Genomic DNA, 24,318 nt, shown 5'->3' with positions numbered 1-24,318 from the left:
CATGCAGGTTCATCCAAGATGCTTATCTTTAAATAAATAAATAAATAAACTGACTGGTTCCATCTAAACCAGACTATGTAATATCCTGGTTTTCTTTCCAAAATGTCATTCTCAACAGGGAAAGGTAGATGCCCACACCCTCAATGTTAAGAGGGCTTTGAGGTTTTTAATTGGATAAAACTAATTTTTATATAGGAAGTTACCTGAACTTTTTGTGTATCTTTTGGAAAGCAGTGTAAGAAGAATGTCATTTCCGCTTAGAGCCTATCAAAATGCACATATGCTGACCATGGCTTTTTTTCTCTTTCCCTCTTTCGGCTGGGAAGTTGGTACACTTGTTTTTCTTTAAGCTAGATTGTATTTTTAATGTATATCAAAGGCACCCAGAGGGTTTTTAAACATTTCCTAGAATCTAAATTAAAAATTAAAATTGCCCTTTGGCTTTGGTATCAGCACCTGGTAGCCTTGGAGCTCAGGCTTGTAGGGCTAAAGCAACATCATTGACCTGCTTCAGCAAGGATTCCATCATAGAAATATTCAATATTCTACCTGAAGTTTTCTTTATGCAGCACCATTCTCTTAATTTGTCATCTTGATGTGATGTTTGTTTTGGGAGGGCAGTTCTGCAGTCCTTTCTAATTAGAACTTAGCCTGCCTTCCTAGCAGTTATACTGTTACTTACATTTGCCTAAGTGGAAATATGCGGAGGCTGCTTCAAAGAAAAGATTATTTTTCATGATTCTTACCTGCCCCACCTTCCCTACTTCTTTGGAATTATATTCTCTCAAAGATTCAGAAGACGGAACCAAGGCAGCTAGGGATTTCACAGCCTCTTATCTCTGTTACAAATGTCCATTGCTGTTAGTGGGAGCTTTTGTGGTCGCAGTGGTAACTGCATTTCTTGAATGCTCTAAGTTCAATGGCAGTGGGGTGGGAGCATATCCCCCAAGTGTGGATGTGAGAAGTGACACTTGAAGAACCACAGTTACTGGTAAGTAAGCTCTTTCTTTCCAGATGCTCATAACTTGCTGAAATTTTCCATATTCCTTCAGCTTCTTTTGAGTTCAGAAGGTTAAATTTTTTCTGCTTTAAAAAAACCTATAAAGACCAGCACCAAGGCATATTATATAGTATCTTTGCTATTTGACTTTTTTCCTTTATGTTTATATTTCAAATATTAAAAATAAGTCTTGATCCCTGGAATGCTTGAGCACCCACAGCTCACATTAATTTCAAGAGCGCTATCTTTCAGGTTCAGGCCGTTAAACAGTGAACTGAAGGTTTACACATTCAGCTTCCAACCTGATATATCTTTCTTGTTGGTGATACACTTCAACACCTGCACTCTTTACGAATGCTAAAGTGACTGTCTTTCTTTTAGGTATTGTCCAAACTGTAAAGAACATCAGCAAGCAACCAAAAAGTTAGATTTGTGGTCACTGCCCCCAGTACTGGTAGTACATCTAAAGCGCTTTTCTTACAGCAGATATATGAGGGACAAGCTGGATACATTGGTTGATTTTCCAATAAAGTAAGAAAAACTTTTGAATTGAAATATTTAAATGTTAGCCTTCACATTTCTAACATGCCTGACATTTTGAGATTAAATTAAATACGTTTTAATTAAGAGTTATATACAATGGGTCCATGCTTAATTTGCAAAATATGTTAGTTCAGATTTACAGATCAAGTCAAGCACTAATGGGGAAAAAGCAATACTCCTGAGCAGAAGACCTAGAAAATGTAGGCTGTGGGAGGGAGGACTGAGTAACATGAAACAAGTAAAATAGTCAGATAGGTGTGAAAAATAATTCACTGAGTGGCATTGGGCAAAGGACTCTGGAAGGAGATGTTTGACTTTGACAGCTACAGGTTAATGTATGTTAAGGTACCGTATACAGGCAGTTGAACAAAGTGGAAGCCAGGACAGGTGTGTGTTTGAAGCTAACTTATGTTTACATTATTTTTTATGTAAATTTGAGAATAGAGAAGGGTGTGTATGTACAAACTCTGATCCCATACCTGTTATAGATCAGAAGAGAGAGAGAGCATGTGCACTCCCAACCTTTCCAATATTGTGTCAATTGTGTTTTCCTGTATATGAGGCTTTGTGCCACTGTTTGGCTCCAGTAGGATAGATTTTAAAATAAAAGGGCCCGAAGACAACACTCAAATGTTAAGCAGCAGTTGGAAAAAAACATTAACATAATATGAGTTTTTCTTTAAACAGTGACTTGGATATGTCAGAGTTCCTCATTAATCCAAATGCAGGGCCTTGCCGCTATAATTTGATTGCTGTGTCCAACCACTATGGAGGAATGGGAGGAGGGCATTGTAAGTTAATTTTGAACACCATCATTTTACTTACTAACTTTCTTTTCATGTTTTATTTTGACTCTTTATTAGCACTAAAACTGACTCTGATTAATCAGCTGCATTTTTTAAAAATGGCCAAAGGGCAAAAAAAAAACCAAATCCATGTCATTTAATTCTGTTACTTGAAATGTGTACACTAGTTGAATACAAATATCTATTTGAGATGAGCTTTTGAGAATAGTGTTAAGTTCTTTTGAAATTTGTGTTGGCTGAGTCTGTCATGGAAGGGACATATTTATGCTCCAAAAAGCACTACAGTGCTGTAATATAACTCGCTTTGCCTTCCTGGTCTGAGATTTTATATGCAATTATGCCTCTCATTCAAAGGGAGGAGAGGAATGAAGAGGTGGGTAAAAGCCTCTAAGATCCTTTATTCTGGCTGACTGCCCTTTCCTTTAAACACTCTTTTTGATAAGGTGAAAGCTAAATTGGCATATGCTTTTCTTGCTGTTAATGGGGTGAAAAAATACCTAAACCTGGAATACTTGGGTCAACATAATGAAAAAGAAAAAGGCTGGTTGGAAGTATGAATCTTATAGCAATGATATGGCTACTGTTAATAAGTTTATACCATATTATCTATAAGAAGATTCAAAAGTCATACGTTTGATGAGGACCAGCTTGGATCCTCTATAGATTTATTTTGCTCAGTTGCCAAAGTTCTTATGTTAACATGCTTCTTTTGGGTCCTAGATACTGCTTTTGCAAAAAATAAAGATGATGGAAAATGGTACTACTTTGATGACAGTAGTGTATCAACTGCATCTGAGGACCAAATAGTGGCAAGTATCCTTGTTTTTTTATTTGTGTAAGGGACAGTGCAAATACACACAAGTTTTTGTTTACATTTCAAAAACCAGCAGATTTCAGCAGAAGTCTGAGGACTGTTTGCATGTTTGTTATATTTTAAGCGTAGCAACAGCTATCTACCTGTCTTAAGGTAATGGTTCAAACTCTTGCTCAGCAAACTTTGCCCTGTTTATTAAATTCTACCTTTAAAACACTCTCCCACCCCAAACTAGCAAGCCAGAGCTCACCTCTCTTGTGAGAAAGCAACTGCAAAGAGGGAAGAAAAGGACATGTGTCTAATATTAATTAATGCGGGGGGGGGGGAGGGACACCATTGAAACCTTAAAGGGATTTTGAAAAATGTTCAGATATAATGTTGCATTTATACTAGGGCTGTCGATTAATCACAATTAACTCATGCAATTAACTTTGTTGAGTTTTAATCGCGCTGTTAAACAATAGAATACCAATAGAAATTTATAACATATTTTTGGATGTTTTTCTACATTTTCAAATATATTTATTTCAATTACAACACAGAATATAAAGTGTACAGTGCTCACTTTATATTTTATTACAAATATTTGCACTGTAAAAATGACAAACTAAAGAAATAATATTTTGCAATTTACCTCATACAAGTACGGTAGGGCAATCTCTTTGTTGTGAAAGTGCAACTTATAGATGTAGATTTTTTTTTTGCGACCCCCAGTTTGAGAGCCAGTGTTATAGACGAGACAGAAAAACATTTTTGCTTTACCACGTTATATCCGAATTCGTGTTATATCGGGGTAGAGGTGTATTTAAAATTTGGAAAACATCCAAAAATATTTTAAATAAATGGTATTCTCTTGTTTAACAGTGTGATTAGTCACAATTAAGTTTTTTTAATCGCTTGACAGCCCTAATTTATACATTATATACATTTACTCTACTTTGCATGTTAACGGAAAATGTTTTTAGTGTTTTTGTTCACTAGGATTGTTTTCTGAGCATTTCATATTATCCCATTTAGACTTATAAGTGTAGACATAATGTTGAACTTATGACACCAGACTGTGATGTCAAATATATGATTATTTACTATAGCATCCACGTGGAAAGAGCTGCTCTCAGAAAGAGAGAGTGCACACATTCATTACTAGACAACAGAACTAAATAATACTTGCCAAATTCATTTGTCTGATTTCTCCAGGTTGTTTTTCAGTGTGACGTGATGCCATTAAACTAAGGGTGTCAGCTTTGACAACACTGAACATTTCTTAAAATAATATGGTAAAATCCCTGGAGCTGCCATAAATTTGATTAGACATTTCCTCTGGTGCTTTCTTGAGTTCCGTTAATCTTGTCCTTGTTTGTTTGAGTCACAGCAATTAGGATTTAGTGCTAAAAGAAAAGGAGTACTTGTGGCACCTTAGAGACTAACCAATTTATTTGAGCATAAGCTTTCGTGAGCTACAGCTCACTTCATCGGATGCATACTGTGAAAAGTGTAGAAGATCTTTTTATATACACACAAAGCATGAAAAAATACCTCCTCCCAGTGCTAGAAATTTCAACAGTCTATCCAGGCAACTCATCATATATATAATTTATAGTGATCTCCAATTGCTAAATTCTAGGTTCCTTATGCAAACGTTGAAGATGTTCAAAATTGGCCATGTAAGTGAGTTAGGTGCTAAATTTTCTTAGTTAAAATCCCATTACTTCTTGACCAAAACAACACAGGATGGGAGAGAATCGAGACACTTGTATGCAGAGGGGTCATTTTAATGTGTCAATTGGCTTATTTCTGCATGGTATTCATTTCTGCCTTGCTTGGTAATTCTTCATTTGTTATATTTGATTTAATGTAGCCAGGAGGGTGGGGGAAACTTGATTCTTTGTTTGCTGTTGTATACTCTGACACCGGCATTGTGACACTACAGTAGTTTGTCAGAGCAAACTGCAGTGATATAGGGCATATGTTTATACTGATAAATATGGCTTCTTTGTGGGGGTGGAATTTAAGTTAACTATAAACTTATTCAAATTTCCTCCCCTACCCATCCCAAAAAATTGTACTGAGCTGTGAATGAATCTTGTTTCCTAGAAAATCCAACACTCCCAACATAAAACAATTACATACTTACAATCATGGAAGGCTAATAAAGGTAGCACTCGTTGTTAGAGACACAAGGTGGGTGAGGTAATATCTTTTATTGGACCAACTTCTGCAGGTGAGAGACACGTGCTTTCAAGTTTACACCAAACTCCTCTTCAGGTCTGGGACACTAACTCAGGCCAGGTCAACACTGCAGACCTATATCAGTATAACTACGTTGCTCAGGGGTGTGAAAAATCCACACCCCACGCAACATAGTTTTTATGACCTAACCCCCATGGAGACAAAGCTATGTTGATGGGAGAGCTTGTCCCAAAAAGCAAAAGATTTGCCTTTGATGATCATTAAGGTAGTAACTGTTTGTTTTTTCTTGTTTGACAGTCCAAAGCAGCATATGTGCTCTTCTACCAGAGACAGGACACTATCAGCGGAACTGGGTTTTTCCCTCTTGATCGGGAAACTAAACAAGGTGCTTCAGCTGCCACAGGCATCCCGTTAGAGAGTGATGAAGACAGCAATGAGAATGATATAGAAAATGAAAATTGTATGCACACTAACTAATAGAAGACCTAGAAGCCATAAAAAGAAAGACTTTCTCATTGGAGATATCTATAGAAAGAATGAAATTGCCCACCAAATTAAAAATAAAATCTGAGATGGGGAATTTCAGATAACAGAATGTAAATCCTTTATTGCATTTTAACATGTGCAGTACTTGAAGTGAAACACAATGAAAACTTTAACAGAAATTGTCTCTAATACATTTACAGTCTTGTATTCACAAGCTATCTATAGGATATCACAAATAAACCCCTTTTAAGTTTTCTGCTGCTGTTTTGATGAATTATGTTTTCTTCATTTGGGATGTGAGTTAATAACTAAAATGTTAAATTTGTGGACTTTGGTCATTTATTTTCTTAGTATTACGAGAATACTACGGTGGAGAGCCTAGTTTTTGGATGATTTTATTCATGTATATTAGGCTGTCACATATACTACTATTATTTAGCTAGTACATGTGGCATAAATATGAGCAGTAGTATTCCTGAAACACCAAATTTTCAAGTTTCTCCCTAGAAATTAATGTTGACCAATTGTAAACTCAATCATGATAGAAGAAAATATCTTGAAAAGGTGTTCTAACCTTTTGTGGTATAGTTAAACATCCAGAATATTATGTTCATCTTACTGCTGCTGTGGAACAGGTTCTGGATTTCATGCTGAATTAACAAACATTTTTCAATTAAATGTAAGTATCCCTTGTTCCTTGTTGGATCTACTAGGTTGACATTATAATTCCTGTTATCTTGCTTATAAGACATGCATAACTTTAATCTGGTGTCACTCCAAAATTTAAAATTGTGCTGTAAGTTCCCCGCCCATGTGGGTAATTTGGCAGCTTTCAAACTACTTTGTAATAGGGACAAATTTAATAGTATTCTGTATCCATAGTAATGACTGTGCGTCAGGCTTAGATAAAAGAATTTTTTCCACATAACTTGCCTTTAAATTGTTAATGAACAATTGGTTTTAAAGGTAGGTCTGTTAATTTTCTTTGTGTGTTCCTGATGGAATTCACCATAGCCTTACAGCTTTTCTCAAAAGGTAACTTATTATAGGAGAATTGACATTTGCATGTTCAAGAGTCAGAACCTGTACAGTATATAAAGCATACAAACCTTGAATTGGATTTTAGTTAACCATGTTCAAGGGTCCAGGATGCCAAAAATAAGTGTGACAGTTTGAAACATTTTTAATTTGCTGCTTTCCCTTTGATCTAGTTGAACAAATGTATTGTTGATTTGTATACAATACTGCCTTCGATAGGCACTCTTAAGTGTGGGAGCACACTTCACATATCTACTACCTGAAAAATTGCTTTGTGTCCCACTGTTATGAAAAGCAAAAAGTATGATGTTCTTCACTTGAACTAATCGAATACAATAGGTTATAAATTGTGTATTGTAAATAAAAGTTCACTCTGTGAGTGCACATTTTGGTAAATTATTTATTTATGTTAGCATTAAAAAGTTTAAAAAAATTGCATTTGACCAGGATATAAATGAGGTATGTTGGACATGGCTTTGCATTATACCTTGATATTAAAGCTGGTGTTTCATCCTGGTATTTTAAAGCTGCTTTCTGAGTTTTTTTTAATGTAAACTAACCTCCTGCATGACAGAGGTTAAAATTTTGTCTGCACTTGAGTTCACTTGGGTTTACATTTCAATTGCGCATGTTTATTTATACAGATTTCAATAAAGCTATTCAAGGCCTTATTTAGTCTTTCAGTTTCTTACTAAAAAAAAAAATCTTGCCAGAAGGTTTTGCTTAATGGGTAGATGACCAAATGCTACCAGAACCTACATAATCCTTGGTTACAACATAGTCATTAATAGCTAATCATAATAAGATGTGTGGTATTTCCAGACCACCGGTGGAACATGTGAAATGACTTGGTTTTTTTCTGTCATCTATCTAGCTCCAAAAGGCAATAAGATAAATTCTTAGTTAATATGTCACATGATGTAAGAAATCTTAATCACTACATCTTTATAAAGATGGTCACTAAACATGTAGTGTTTCAACTGTAATAAAGAATAATTAGCACTCCAAAATAAGGTGCCATCTTAAGTTTGGCATAAGTTTGAGACATAGGAAATGTAGCTCTAATCCTGAATGCATGAGAAAAGCTAGTTTGAGTTGTAACATTTGGAAAAATATGTTGCTTTAACTATTTCATTTAAATAATGTTTAAACATATTTTTCAGGTACTGAACTTCAAGCTTATGAGAAAAACCTAAATCTGTAGCCTTCACTTACTGCCTCCATTGCTGGTGGTAAATTTCAACCTCTGATGGAAAATATTGCTTACTTTTTGCAATGTTTCTAAAGATGTTGCTTATTTTCAGCAACATTCCTATATGTTGCCTCTGATAACTGAAAAAGCCCCATATCATTATTCTAGTAGTATGAGAAGTGGGCTTGCATTCAGGAGACCTAGATTCCTAACTCTGTCACTTTTCTCCCACCCAGTCCTTAGATTTACTTCGTGCCAGTCCTTGTTTGGCACATCTGGAGTTTTTTGGAATCTTTTTTTCCCTTTGCCTTGAAAAACATTTCTGTGAATATCACCAGTGTAGTGGCTATTGAAAAATATGCAACAGTGGCTTCAAAATGTTTTCTTAGGCTGGGACATAGACAGAAATTATTTGATCTCATCTGTTTTGGGCCATGAATAGCTGGACTGCTGTACATGTTCCCAAATTGGAAGCTTATGGGTACCTGTGTATTTCCTTCTGCTACGCTGAGCAGTCATTAGTCACAGATCAGGATCGGTCCAGTCCCTTGGACTTTTTGACGTATTAGCATTTATGTATAGTAGTTTTGTTTGTTAATTTTAAGAGCTAACTTTGGAAACATTCATTTTTCTGGCAAACAGGCTGTGGCCAAGTAGAAGGGGTTTCCAGGTAACATAGGCTGTGTTTTGTATGCAGAGGGGCTTGCTCTGCAGCAAGTGAGATTTAGGAGATATTAGGAAAAGATACTAGGAAAAACTTTCTAACTATAAGGGTAGTTAAGCTCTGGAATAGGTTACCAAGGGAGGTTGATGACTTCTCAAGGTCCCTTCCAGCCCTACATTTCTATGATTCTATGACTTAAGCAACTTAAGTGTGTTTTTCCAGGAGCACTTGCCATGTTGTCAAGTTGCCATGTTAGTAGTTTAAAAGAATGATTAGAAACAAAATTTCAGTATTTTTGCTTTCAAGGTGGCACGAAGTAAATCTAAGGACTGGGTGGGAGAAAAGTGACAGAGTTGGGAATCTAGGTCTCCTGAATGCAAGCCCACTTCTCAGACTACTAGAATAATGATATGGGGCTTTTTCAGTTATCAGAGGCAACATATAGGAATGTTGCTGAAAATAAGCAACATCTTTAGAAACATTGCAAAAAGTAAGCAATATTTTCCATCAGAGGTTGAAATTTACCACCAGCAATGGAGGCAGTAAGTGAAGGCTACAGATTTACAGATAATGTATAGCTCTACGTTATGCTAAAGGTTTGTTTATTAAGACTCACATAAAACTTTGTGAAGTTAGGCTAAGAAGGATCTTATGTTAAAAACAGATTTTAAATTACTTAGAGTGAAAATATATATAAAGGTGGTAATCTGTTTTTGCAAATGCTTAAATATATATGCTTATAGTCAGGGAGTATTATATTTGCACCACCTGCAAAATGTAGGAAACGCCCTAAGGTTGTGCTTGTCCTCTATGTAACTCAGACAGAGAACAAAGGTTTAAAAAAACCCTAAAAAGTTCAAGTGCCAAATTGAGTGTGAGAAACAGAACCAGCTTCTTTTCTCACAATTTACAAAAAGCAAGAGATAAGATCAATAAGAGTACAGCATACTAAAAAAATAAATAAATAAAAGTAGAAAGTTAGGAAGGCAAAGAAAGGCGCAACCAGTTACCAAAAGATAGCTTCAGTGTGACAAAGTAGGAAGCTTCCGTGAATCATGCTAAACACAGACAGGCGACCTCTTCCAAAAACAGCTAAAATAACTTGTCATAGATCTTGTATGTTCAAATGCTTTGCTATTTACCTTGCTAATTTTAATGCCTTTACAAACGCCTTCCTTTCTGATATTTCTTTAATAGCTAACCACTGGTTTATTCTTCCTTATTTTCTTTCTTCTCTTTAATTATGCTATTGTTAAGCAGGTTTAAAACAAAGTTTTATCCTAAAATTTATAATTGATCTAAATTATAGGATTTAAATCCTAACAATGTACTGATGTCTAATTCAGTTATTTAGTTTGGAGAGGACCCTGGTGACCGAATGCTGCAGCCACCTCCACTGACTAGCAACCTTTGGTGCGACACAGGCTGGCCTTGTGTCTCCAGAGGCACTGCCAGAGCCCCTGAGGAGACTGCATGGTGCAGGGCGCCGATCCCTGCTGGCAACGCTAGCGCAAACACCAAGGCGGCACATTTCACTGCCATTGGTAACAGCTATTCAGGAGCAACAGCTGGGTGCTGCAGGGAGGGGCTGCTGCCCCCACCAATCTCCGCCCATTCTTTGGAGGCTGTCATAGCCACAAAAAACTCCACTGGTGGTTGCATTGGAGAAATGCTGTTCTAAAATAACTCAATTGCTATTTCAAATATCCAAAATACCAGTTTCTTGAGTAATTTGGGATCAATAACCCCACATCTTAATGACGATGATGTAAAATTAATTGTATTTCCATGGCCAGTCTGCTATATATTTATTCTATTTTGTATTTGCCTATGTTTAATCCTTCCAGATAAGTATTTGTTAGGTTGGCAGCTGTCCACTCAATAGGTTACCAGGAAGGAAATGTTAATAAGGAACTCCTGCATATACTGGAATATTTTGTATATTGTGATGAATCCAGGATTTGAAGAGTCCCTCCAACAGCTTGTTGCTCTGTTAAGGAACATTTGTATATATCTAAGCGTGATGTGATTGGCATCGTGATTCCAGTCTGTGGATATGCTTGACTAGATGAAGAGTCCAACAAGATCAGTGAGTTAGCCACTACTGTGTCTTGCCTGACTCACCAAATAGCATAATCTAGCTGTGAGGATAACCTGTAATATGAAGGGAACACGACTGTGTGGTACCTAATCGCAAAAGCTACCAATATGGCTTTCTAACATGTCCAGTTATTAACAACTTCCGTTTTACAACTCTAGGAAAAACTACCATTGAGCACAGTTATTACTACTGTCTCAATTTGGAAAAAAGAAACCACAATTGATAGTACTTCAAAAGAAACAAATCTTGACCAATATGTTCCCCAATTCAAGATCCACATAAATCCTTTAATTCTAAATTTTAAGATGTTATAAGATAAAAAGAATACTCATGTTATTTAATTAGTAAGAGTATGACCCAGTCCAAGGAACAATTGAAAGTCTAATTCAAAATGGTAATCCTGAAGTATCGATAATTCCCATGCAGTTAAAGATACAATTTTCTTGTGTTAATATTATTATACTGTATTAATTCTGTTTTGTCACTTACCTTAAGGCAGTTTTTTTGCTTTTGCACTATTATTTGTATTAACTGGAGCTACTAAACGAACATTTCAAATCACACCAAAGATTAATGAGGTAAAGGTGTTGTCATAATAAACTATTAGAGTGACAAGATGTTATTACGGTGAGGAGGAGGGTTTTAACACACAGTCCTAAAGCTCTATGTGATACTAAAGAATTGTTAATCAAGACTCCTATGAAGCTTTGTGAAGTTAAGCTAAAAAGCTGCTAATAAATGTCAGCAAAAACATTTTACATTGCTTATAGAGGGGAAAATATATCTAAAGTAGGGCTGTCGATTAATTGCAGTTAACTCGCGCGATTAACTCAAAAATCAATCACAATTAAAAAAATCGCAGTTTTAATCGCACTGTTAAACAATAGAATACCAATTGAAATTTATTAAATATTTTGGATGTTTTCCTACATTTTCATATACATATATTGCATTCTGTGTTGTAATTGAAATAAAAGTATTTTTGTTACAAATATTTGCACTGTAAAAATGATAAAAAAAAAAATTTTCAATTCACCTCATACAAGTACTGTAGTGCAATCTTTGTTGTGAAAGTGCAACTTACAAATGTAGATTTTTTTGTTACATAACTGCACTCAAAACCAAAACAATGTAAAACGTCAGCGCCTACAAGTCCACTCAGTCCTACTTCTTGTTCAGCCAGTCACTCAGACAAACAAGTTTGTTTACATTTACATTCTTATTTACAATGTCACCAGAAAGTGAGAACAGGCATTTGCATGGCACTTTTGTAGCTGGAGTAATGCAAGGTATTTACGGGCCAGATATGCTAACCATTCGTATGCCCCTTCATGCTTTGGCCACCATTCCAGAAAACATGCTTCCCTGCTGATGACGCTTGTTAAAAAAAATAACGTGTTAATGAAATTTGTGAATGAACTCCTTGAGGGAGAATTGTATGTCCCCTGCTCTGTTTTACTAGCATTCTGCCATATATTTCATTGTAAAGCAGTCTCGGATGATGACCCAACACGTTGTTCATTTTAAGAACAGTTTCACTGCAGATTTGACAAAACGCGAAGAAGGTACCAATGTGAGGTTTCTAAAAATAGCTACAGCATTCGACCCAAAATTTAAGAATCTGAAGTGCCTTCCAAAATCTGAGAGATTTCAGAAGTCTTAAAAAAGCAACACTCCTATGCAGAAACTACAGAACCCGAACCACCAAAAAAGAAAATCAACCTTCTGCTGGTGGCATCTGACTCAGACGATGAAAGGGAACGTGTGTCGGTCCGCACTGCTTTAGATTGTTATCGAGCAGAACCTGTCATTAGTATGGATGCATGTCCTGTGGAATGGTGGTTGAAGCATGAAGGGACACATGAATCTTAAGTGCATCTAGCGCGTAAATATCTTGCGATGCCGGCTACAACAGTGCCATGAGAACACCTGTTCTCGCTTTCAGGTGACATTGTAAACAAGAAGCGGGCAGCGTTATCTCCTGCAAACATAAACAAACTTGTTTGTCTGAGCGAATGGCTGAACAAGAAGTAGAACTGAGTGGACTCGCAGACTCTGAAATTTTACATTGTTTTATTTCTGAATGCAGTTTTTTTCAACATAATTCTACATTTGTAAGTTCAACTTTCATGATAAAGAGCTTGCACTACAGTACTTATATTAGGTGAACTGAAAAATACTATTTTTGGTTTTTTACAGTGCAAACACTTGTACTCAAAAACAAAAGTGAGCACAGTACACTTTCTATTCTGTACTGTAATTGAAATAACCATATTTGAAAATGTAGAAAACATCCAAAAATATTTAAATAAATGGTATTCTATTATTTAACAGTGCAATTAATCATGCAATTAATTGCGTGATTTTTTTACTTGACAGCTTTAATCTAAAACTAATCGGCTTTGCAAACTTATTGTTGCAACTGCTTAAACAGAACTGACTACAAGCATATATATCTTAGTAACAAATTGTTATAAAATTGTAATCAAAAGCATAAAGTGTAACTGCAAAAAGGAAAATAGTTAATTAAGAAAAACTGTCTCTGTTGGCCAAAACTCATGTGACCTTTTGTACTCTGGAAATTTGGAGTGTATTGTATGTAACTATTTAGTCAACTAACAGCAAGGTAGACATTTGATAGTAAGTGGACAATAAAAATTTAGAGAGACAAGGTGGATCCAATGTTTTATTGGATCAACTTCTGTTGGTGGAAGAGAAAAGCTTTCGAGCAGGTCCTGAAGAAGAGCTCTCTGAAGCTCAAAAGCTTTTCTCTTCCACCAACAATAAAATAAATGGTCCAATAAAAGATATAACCTCAGCCTCCTTGTCTCATTCATATTCTGGGACCAGCACAGCTACAACAACACTGCAAACAATAATACCTGACAGAGTTAGCTGCAAATTTAATATAAAATAAACAAGGAGGGAGGGGGGCATAAAGACCTGTAAATTTGGCCCAGTGCAAGTACATAGCCAGGTAGCCCCAGAGGTTGGTAAGTAATTGCCTTTCTCTGCTGTGCTGACATTTTCTTTGGTCAGGACAATCTGACTTGAATAAACCAAATTGGGCTTAACAACTTGATGTCTCAGGAATCAATTATCTAACAAGAACCCATTTATTACAAAGACAAATCCAAGGATATATTAAATATACTTAATGATATAGCAGTTAGTCAAACACTAAGTTTACAAACATGTGCTCACTGTGTATTTCACTTCCAGCTTCAGAACTCAGATCTAAATGTGGACTTACATTTGCTGGAACAAGCTATCCATGAATACTTGATCACAAGAGACACTACCAGTTAGTACTGAAGAGAGGAACTTAGAGTTGCTTTTCAGAATAATCTACAATACAAAACAAATATTTAGTTTAGATTTGTATTAGTTACAGCTAAGGAGGCACTCGTCATCTTGATAGTTATATAAGGGACAGAGTAGAAAAAAGCAGCTATAAAATACAGTAGAACTTTGCTAATTTTACTTCATACTAACAAAATAGACTGGGAGTCAGAAGACAGATTCTTTTCCCATGTCTGCCACAGCTTTCTTTGTGATCAACAGCAAATCACTTAAGGTCTGGTTTTTCAGAGGTATCCATCACCCACAGTTTTCATTGACTTCGGCTGCAAGTGGTTGGATGCACAGCATCTCTGAAATCAGCCCATTAGTCTCTAACAATCCTCCATAAAACAGGGATAATATCTACTTCACAAGCATGCTGTGAAGTTTGTAAAGTGCTTTGAGATCCTCAGATGGAAGTCACTTAGGGTAGCAGGGCAAAGTAATTAAGTGGCAAGCATAAGCTCAACAATTCTTTCAGAAAAATAATCATACATCCCACTTTTGAGCCAAGATCTAAGAGCAAATTACTAACATGCTCTGAATTTACAAAGAATTAGTTAAATTAACAAAGTAAATGACACAAGAACATTGTGAATTTAATACTAAAAATAAATTATATTTGTCAATATAAACAAACATTTTAATGCAATATTTTGATTTCCTTTTACTATTTTTGCTATACAACATCTTTAGCCCACTTTATCCATGTAATATACTAGGAACCTTTACCAAGTAGAGACTGCAGCCCTCTACTATAGCATCTCTGGACAGAAATTCCATGCTTGAAAAATAAAGAGGATAGCAAATGAGGATGGTGACACTTGTTGGTGATTAGGTATGCATCACCTCAGGAAGAGATGCAGAGATAAAATTTCTAGACACCATAAATAACTGCTTCATGGAGCAGATCATCCTAGAACCTACAAGAGAGGAGAGGTAATTCTTGATAGCACAGGATCTTGTCCAAGAGCTGAAATGCTCAGTAGTCGTGACCATAATGTAATTAAATGTAACATCCTTGTGGGGGGGGGACACCAAAGAAACCAGCAACAGTAGCATTTAACTTCAAAAGGGGGAACTACACAAACATGAAGCTATTAAATGGAAATTAAAAGGAACAGCCACAAGGGTGAAATGCCTGCAAACTGCATGAAGACTATTTAAAAGCCACCGTACTAGAGGATCAAACTAAATGTATACCCCAAATGTAAAAAAAGAGGACCAAAAAACTGCCACCATGGCTAAACAGCAGAGTAAAAGAGGTGATTAGAAGCATCCTTTTAAAATTGGAAGTAAAATCCGAGGGAGGAAAATGGAAAGGAGCATAAACTCTGGCAAGTCAAATGTAAAGTATTATAAGGCAGGCTAAGACGACTTTGAAAAGCAACTAGAGAAAGACACAAACTAACAGCAATATATATTTTTTTTAGTACATCAGAAGCAGGAAGCCTATTAACTAGTCAGTGGAGCCACTGGAGGATCAAGGTGCTAAAGGAGCACTCAGGACAAGGCCGTTGCAGAGACGTTAAATGAATTTGAATCAGTCTTCACTGCAGAGGATGTGGGGGAGATTCCCACACCTGAGCCATTCTTTTTAGGTGACAAATCTAAGAAACTGTCTCAGCTTAAGGTATCAATAAGAGGAGGGTTTGGAACAAATTGATAAAATTAAACGGGAGTAAGTCACAGGACTAGATGGTATTCACCCAAGAGTTCTGAAGGAATTCAGATATGAAATTGCAGACTCCTTACTGTGGTATGTAAACCATCACCTAAATCAGCCTCTATGTCTGAAAGGTAACTAATGTTGTACCAATTTTTAAAAGGGACTACAGAGCCAATTCTGGCAATTACAGGCCAGTAAGCCTAACTTCAGTAGCAGGCAAATTGTTTGAAACTATATTAAAAAACAGAATTATCAGACACATAGATGAACATGATTTGTTGGGGAAGAGACAACATGGCTTTTGTAAAGGGAAATCAATCTATTAGAATTCTTTGACGGTGTCAACAAAACATGGACCAGGGTGATACAGTGTACTTGGACTTTCAGAAAGCCTTTGACAAGGTCCCTTATCAAAGACTCTTAAGTAGAATAAGCCGTCATGGGATAAAAGAGAAGGTCCTGTCATGAATCAGTAACTGGTCAAAAGATAGGAAAAAAAGGGTAAGAATCAATGATCAGTTTTCACAGTGGAGAGAGGTAAATAGAAAGGTCCCCCCCAAGGATCTGTACTGGGACCAGATCTGTTCAATATATTCAAAAATGATCTAGAAAAAAGGGCTAAAACAGTGTGGTGGCAAAGTCTGCAGAATATACAAAATCACTCAAGATAGTTAAGTCCAAAGCAGACTGCAAAATGTTACAAAGGAATATCGCAAAACTGTGGGTGACTGGGCAACAAAATGACAGATGAAATTTAAATGTTGACAAATACAAAATACTGTACGTTGGCCAATGTACATAGCAGAGGGGTATTGCTGGCACATGATGGCATATATCACATTGGTAGATGTGCAGGTGAATGCAGGCCATCATGTGCCAGCAATGCCCCTCTGCCATGTATATTGGCCAAATCGGACAGTCTCTATGTAAAAGAATAAACGGACACATCAGACATCAAGAATGATAACATTCAAAAACCAGTCGGAGAACACTTCAATCTCCCTGGTCACTCAATTACAGACCTAAAAGTCGCAATACTACAACAAAAACACTTCAAAAACAGACTCCAATGAGAAACTGCTGAATTGGAATTAATTTGCAAACTGGACACCATTAAATTAGGCATGAATAAAGACTGAGAGTGGATGGATCATTATACAAAGTAAAACTATTTCCCCATGCTTATTTTCCCCCTACTGTTACTCACACCTTCTTGTCAACTGTTGGAAATGGGCCATCCTGATTATAGCCACAAAAGTTTTTTTTCTCCTGCTGATAATAGCTCACCTTAACTGATTACTCTCGTTATAGTTGGTATGGCAACACCCATTTTTTCATGTTCTCTGTATGTGTATATATATATATCTTCCTATTGTATTTTCCACTGCATGCATCCGATGAAGTGGGTTTTAGCCCACAAAAGCTTATGCTCAAATAAATTTGTTAGTCTCTAAGATGCCACAAGTACTCGTTCTTTTTGTTGACATTTTTCTTAATTTTCAAATTTGCTTTGACCCAAACCAATTTTTTTTCCTGGCAGAACTGTCAGCAAACCAAAAATTTTTTCCAAGCTCTACATACAAACATATCAGACTGTGGTTGATATATTTTTTCTAGGTGCAAAAGTATCTCTTGGTCTCCAGTGATATTTTCAAACCATTTTGCCTATATCTATTAAATGTATTAACTTTCATTTTCAGACATAATCATTTTGAGTGCCTCAATTTTTGGGCGCCCAACTTGAGACATTAAAGGAACCTGATTTTTGGAAAGTGCTGAACCCCATTGGCTCATAATGACCAGCTGGCTTTACTGCTGACTTTCTCTGTATGTTGTACCACTTTCCTTCAGTCTTTTCCTTTCTCTATTTAGTTTGTAAGAGAATACTTAGTGCTGCCATGAGTGCAGGGGACAGGGCTACATAACATCTTGAGAACCTTTCCAGTCCTACAATTCTATGATTCTTCAGGACAAAGATCTTTCATTCTGTGAATTTGTACAACACCAGCACAATGTTTTTAAGAGCACTTGTCATATATATAAAAAGCATAAGAATTGCAGATACAGCTGTAAGTTCAGCGATACTGTGCTTCCTCACTATATTTGACACAGTTTTTATTTTTTAAAAAAAAGGTTTTCATAGGGTAATTCTATTCACACTGACTGCCAGTTACAACAAACATTTCTGTCATGACTGGTTGGCCTGATGTGTATTAATTGTCAGAGCTAATTTGTACAGTGATTTTTTTGAGAGTTTTCCCTTTTTGCAGCTATCTATGATTAAGGGAAGCATATGGCTCTATGGTGTCTAGTGGGTTTTTTTGGGATGTCTTCCAGATTTTCTGTGACGTATGTTTTTTTTCCTGTTTCTGTGTTGCCTTGTTATCTGAACAAGAAGATTTACGCTGAGTTGGGTCACTGACTGTAGACATAGCAGCATGTGCAACTCAGCAAAAATATACATATGGTGAAGAGCTTCTGAGTGAAATGTAGAAAAAGAAATGTTTCGATAGGAAGTGTATTATTCTTTATATAGGAACAAAGGTGTGTGTGATACTTTACAGACAGGAAGATAAGACCCCATTACCCCAAGAAGCTCATAATCCAAGCCCCCTACCCTAAAGAGTTTATAATCTGCATAGTTGATGTTACAATTTGTTAGGCCTGCCTGAGTGGCAATTACATGGTTGTGCAGGAGGTGCATATAAGAGAGGCTGATTCAGGCATAAGCAGGCAGCATGAAAGAATAGGGCCTGAAAAGTCCGCTCACCTGCTATAGGTTGGAAACTGTGCCAAGTGAGTGCATCTCCCTCTGCAGAATCGAAGCTTTCATTTTAAAAGAAAATTAGTCCCTAACCAGTCTGGCTGTGAAGGAAACCTTCCAAATGTGAACGGAGTGTAAACAGATGCAGTGCTGATTTCCTAGGTGAGCAAACACCATGCCAGTGCTGCTGTCCTGCTCAGGAGTACGATAAACTGCAGCAGAGTAAAAACTGAGCAGACTCTTCTGAATTTTCACTGCTGTCTTCCAAATCTCTGTGGGTGACAGTAAAACTAACACGCGTCAGGTCACTTTCATTCCACTGAGGATTGGGAAAACTGTAACCACAGCAGAGGCAGGCAATGGAGCTATTCTCTGGGCAGGAGGGCTCACAACTGAAGTCTGGGGAATAGTAGAGTAGCAAAAATACTTCCCCCGCCCCCACCTTCAGCAGCCAGAAAGCTGAGTGGCTTAGAGTTGTCCCTGAACAAAGGAATACCTTTCCCATCTTTTTATAGCAGTATGTGGCTACTGGTTTTGTCCACTCGTGATTGGGAGTCTGGTAACACTTCCAAGTCCTACATGTGGGTCCGTGGATGGGGGTAAGTGGGACAGGGAGAGGGAAAGATGGATGGGGTAAATTAAAAACAGAGAAGTTGAGTGATCTTGGAAGGAGAGAGTGTAGGGAAAACAGGAGAAGCAAGGAGATACAAATTATAAAGGAGGTAAAGAGAAAATCTAAGGTGGGAAAGGGAATAAAATATGAGAGAGAGGAGGAAGAAAGAAACAAAAGACAACTCAGGAAAAGATGCAACATGATCGGCTACTATAGGAAAGAGACGTGGAGCAAAGGGAAATGTTAGAAAATTTATGCAAGGTACTGTATGTAATAAGCAAGGTTGATTGAATAGTACTTGTAAAATGCATTATTTAAGCAATTTTACTGTTATTTGTGGAATAATTTTATTCAGTTAAGACATCTGTGGATTTAAATAGCATTATAGCTGACCAAATACTACTATTCCTCAAATATATTGCTCAGCTAATACTCATTAAATATATTCAGCAAATACTTTTTCTGCTATTTGACCAGCTCTAGTAAGTTAAATTATATATATATATATATATATATATGTATAATTAAATAGAAAGTTGATTGGCAATATGTTGCAATTTAATACAGGGTAGAATTAAGAGTATACAATGTTTTATTCTTTTCAACGACAGATTGATTTTGGCAGAATGTTCCATCAAGAAAATTGAACTGAAATGTTTCAAGTCTGGAATTTCAAAACTTTTAATTTCGATAAAAAAATGTCAAAACTAAATATTCTGACATTTCTGGGAAAAAAGTTTCAGAACACTTTATTTTGTCAAAAGTTTCAATATTTCAATATTTCATCCCAATTTAGGGCAAAAAATCAATTGTCACAATATTGGAATTTTCTGCAGGACAATTTCCATCGCTGATCAGTTCTACTAGAGGTCTTGTTTAGGTTGGGTTCCCATGAACTATGCATTGTTCAGACATATAATAAGTGACCGTCACTGCCCCAAAGAGTGCTGTTACTTGCAGTGTGATATATGTATAAGATTCTGGAATCTCCAGATATACTTGGTAGCCATTTTTCCTTTATATAGTTGACAGTCAGAAATATATATATTTAGGAGGATAGTGCTGAGTGTAGCGAGAATGTAGCAGGATCCACTGCCCATTGAAACCAGAAATCTAGAGGAGAAAAATGTTAACTGAGATAATTTCTCTGATACACCAAATGAGTACTTTGACTTTCTAAACAAGAACACTAACAGTGGCTACTGAGACAGTGATAAAGGCTGACCTGAGACACAAAATCACTGTGGGTCCTCTATACATGCAATCTAGTGTTTTACTGAACTTTTAATGTACTGGCAGGGATGCCCAATACAGGATTTTCAGTGTAAATAAACATCAAAGAAAGTCTCTAGCACATATAGTTAATGTATAGACAATATAGCATATCACCTAAATAGTCTATGTTAATATCACTTTTTTCAGTCATCAGGGATACTTCAGGTACCACGGTGATAGATTTGGTTCAATTACCTAATCAATATGGTAATACCTATAATGTAAGGGAAGTAAGGATGGTCTAGTGGGTGGAGCATTGGACTAGGAATTGAGACCTTGGTTCAATTCCCAGTTCAGCCACAGACTTCTTATGATCTGGGCAAGCCCCTTAAATACTCTGACTCATCTTCTTCTGTAAAATGGATGTGAAGGATGTGGGGTTTTCTGTAGCATTTTATTAATATTATATGTCAATCTGATTGTTGTTGTGTTGTTTACTAGAGTATTACAAAGGGTTAATTCAAGCAGAAGGTAGGCATCTACACAGGACAGAAGACAACAGACTTCAAAGCAGCAGGTTTTCTGCATTATACTTTAAGTATTTGTAATTGGGCTATTTGACACTATCTCCAACCCCCTGGTATGCTGACCAAAGCAGTTTGGACAGGTTCAAGGGGCAGAGGAGAAGACAAAGAACTTAGCAGGATTTCACAGAGGGCTTGTCTCCACAAACATAGTTTGTGGCAAGCTGGGGTGTGATTCTACCCCTCACTAGACCCCACTGTGTCGGTAAAAAGAACAGGAGAACTTGTGGCACCTTAGAGACTAACAAGTGCCACAAGTACTGCTGTTCTTTTTGCGGATACAGACTAACACGGCTGCTACTCTGAAACCTGTCCTTACTGTGTCTGTGTGGACCCTATTTATGCATATTAACAGTTTGTTAATGCACTTTGATCTAGTCCTGTTTCAAAGAGGATTAGATTAAAACACATTAATGAACTGTTAATGTGCATCAGCAGGGTCCAAATGGAGGTAGGTCATAGAGAATTTAGAAGACAGACAGAAAAACCAATGACACAGAGCCATATGCACCTCTACCCCGATATAACGCGACCTGATATAACACGAATTAGGATATAACACCGTAAAGCAGCGCTCTGGGGGACAGGGCTGTGCGCTCCAGCGGATCAGCGCATCAGCGTGTCTGGCTCTGATACGCTGCTCTGAGCGGTGTGTTAAGGGTGCTGGTCCAGGGCCAAGCGGTTGGATAAGGGGCAGAGGGTCTCAGGGGGTGGTCAGGGAGCAGGGAGGGTTGGATTGTTCGGAGGTTCTGGGGGCATTGGATGGGGTGTGGGAGTCCCGAGGGGCCTGTCAGGGGGCGGGGGTGTGGATAGGGAGGAGGGTCGGGGCAGTCGGGGGACAGGGAGCAGGGAGGTTGGGTAGGGGGTGGGGTACTGGGGGTGATTAGGGGGTCTCTGGAGGGGGTGGTCGGGGACAAGGAGCAGGGGGGCTTAGATAGGGAGTGGCGTCTTGGGAGGGGTGGTTAGGGCAGGGGGTCTCTGGAGGGGGTAGTCAGGGGACAAGGAGCGGGGGGGTTGGATGGGTTGAGAGGTCAGTCAGGGTGGGAAGTGACTATTAATAACGGAAATGCTTGAGGCCAAAGCAAGTTCGATATAATGCGGTTTCACCTATAATGCAGTAAGATTTTTTGGCTCCTGAGGACCGCATTATATCGGGGTAGAGGTGTGTTTCCTTTTGTAGGAGAAAGATACTGGAAGGGAAAACCTAATTGTTCATGTAGACAAAGCCAGAGACAAGCCCTGAGCAGTCACAGTTGGTACACAGGGTGCTGTAGCCCTGGTACCCAGTGTGAGACTGGGAGTATCGCAAGGTTTCACCCTGAGAGAGGTAAAGGGGCAGGGCCTATCACCTGTGTTGGTACCCACAGAGAGCTAGCCCAGGACCGTGACAAAGGGAATACATTTGTCTACGTCACAAAGCGGAGCAGTGAGCATAAAATCCATTAACAATTGTGGCGGTGCTCACATACTACAGTGATCAGGACCATATAAGTACCTAGATAGACAAGTACAATAGCACGGATTTCTATGAACAGTAATGAGAAAGATTTAGTGTTAATATATGCCTCTCTCTTAATTCCTAGTTTTTATTGCATACTTCCCGTTTTGTCTTTCTGTATAGGCATCCATTTATAGCTTGCTGCAATGTAAAATCTCCTCCAGCCTGACTCTACCTTCTCCTATAGTAGAAACTCTCCACAAATTCCTACAGAAGATGTCACCTGTAGAAACCATTCACCATAGAAGTATGACTTAAATATGATAAGTACTATATCCAACAATTTCTGTATATATATTCATAATGCACACAGGAATATTATAAAAGGAGAAAGTAAACTTGGGATTCTCCAGCCTTAGGGGCCTAGTTCTGCTGCCACTGAAAACAACAGATTTGCCATTTTCTTCATTGCAAGAGGACTGAGTCCTTAAATGCAGATTAGGACTAGGCATATATAGAATAGGAGGAATAGACACCTGGAATTAATGTAATCTGCTACCTTAATATCGTTAATTTAATAAAAGGGACTGAGACATCCTTTGGAGTATGCATGTGTAATGGGTCCCCGAGGGAACTTTCTGAATCAAAAGATGACTCTTCGATATTTTAGCTGGCAGCTAGGACCATGAAGCAACACTGTGATTCCTCTCACTGTTCACCACAAAACATCCTGTAATTTAATAATATGTATTCTCTGGGAAAATGCATATTATAAAGCAATTTAACATGTTGCTACTCTGAAATGTGACCATGGACTTGTCTACACAAGAAAGTCCCACCACTTTACCTTAAGGTATGATTTTAAACTGATTTAGTTAAGTAAGTGCAAGAGGTTGGGAGGATACTATTATTTTAGGTTTAAACCAGGCTTATTTTGGTTTAGGTTAATTTGATTGGGAACAGGCTTAGACTAAACCAAAATAAGCCACTTCTAAACTGAATGTCCATACAGGGATTTGCACCAGGTCAACTAAATTGGTTAAAAACGGATTTAAGTCAAACAGGTGCCATTTCTACATTTAGACAAGGCCACTGTCAAAAGAGAAAGGAAGGCTTGTCCTGTGGTTAAGGCCTAAGCAAATCTGAATTCAGGTCCCAACTCTGTCACAAATTCTGTGTGTAACTCTGATCAAGTAACTTATTCTCTCTGGGCCTTAGTTAACCACCTATCAGGATAATAATCCTCCCTTTGTCCAACTTCTCTATTTATACTGTAAACTTCTTGGGGCAAGGACTGTCTTTTACTATGCCAGTCTTGGTTAGGGATGTAATTAACGCTGCACGTCTTTCACAGAGGTTATGGAAGTCATGAATTCAGTGACTTTTTGGGACCTCTGTGACTTCTGCAGCAGCCAATGTGGCTGACCCCAGGGTCGGCCGAGCAGCTGGGATGGCCCTGGGGCCAGAAGCACTGGCTGCTGCTTGGGCAGCTCCAGGCACTGGCCTGGAGCTACAGCAGGGCCTTGGGACGCACCCCCTGGAGCTGCAGCAGGGCCCCAGGCGGCCCCCCTGGAGCCTCCCTCCAGAGCAGCAGCAGCGGCGGCGCCCCAGAGGGTCCCCCTCCCTGAAGCACCTGGGAGTCCACCAGAGCACCTAAGATTTAGTCGGGGTATTTATAGTACAGGTCACGGGCCGTGAATTTTTATTTATTGCCTGCGATCTGTCCATGACTTTTACTAAAATACCCGTGACTAAACCATAGTCTTAGCCATAATACAAATAACAGGATCAGTATAGGGCTTGTCTACACAGGAAAATTATACTGGAATAAGGTAGAGTGTGACTGTAAAGCAGAATAG

General features: G+C 37.8%; 1 protein-coding gene and 1 long non-coding RNA gene across 8 annotated transcripts in view; one reads left to right on the top strand and one right to left on the bottom strand.

The window, feature by feature from the left end:
• The window catches only part of USP15 (ubiquitin specific peptidase 15), a 136,926-nt gene extending 129,523 nt beyond the window's left edge, over window positions 1-7,403 (top strand). For all 7 annotated transcript variants that reach the window (XM_073327929.2, XM_073327930.2, XM_073327928.2 and 4 more), the window contains 4 exons: window positions 1,382-1,531; window positions 2,231-2,334; window positions 3,070-3,158; window positions 5,651-7,403. In XM_073327929.2, coding sequence (XP_073184030.1) covers window positions 1,382-1,531; window positions 2,231-2,334; window positions 3,070-3,158; window positions 5,651-5,830 — 523 coding nt within the window. In that variant the 3' untranslated portion in view covers window positions 5,831-7,403. The remainder of the gene's footprint in view (window positions 1-1,381; window positions 1,532-2,230; window positions 2,335-3,069; window positions 3,159-5,650) is intronic.
• LOC140905168 (uncharacterized) overlaps window positions 1-24,318 on the bottom strand; it is a 36,994-nt gene that overhangs the window by 4,697 nt on the left and 7,979 nt on the right. The window contains exon 2 of the long non-coding RNA XR_012156774.2: window positions 14,088-14,182. This is a non-coding gene — a long non-coding RNA (uncharacterized LOC140905168). The remainder of the gene's footprint in view (window positions 1-14,087; window positions 14,183-24,318) is intronic.

This window comes from Lepidochelys kempii, chromosome 1 (assembly GCF_965140285.1).
Source record: "Lepidochelys kempii isolate rLepKem1 chromosome 1, rLepKem1.hap1, whole genome shotgun sequence".
NCBI classification, from domain to species: domain Eukaryota; kingdom Metazoa; phylum Chordata; order Testudines; family Cheloniidae; genus Lepidochelys; species Lepidochelys kempii.
The sequence above is the reverse complement of the archived record's forward strand: the minus strand, read 5'-3'. Positions and strand labels throughout refer to the sequence as shown.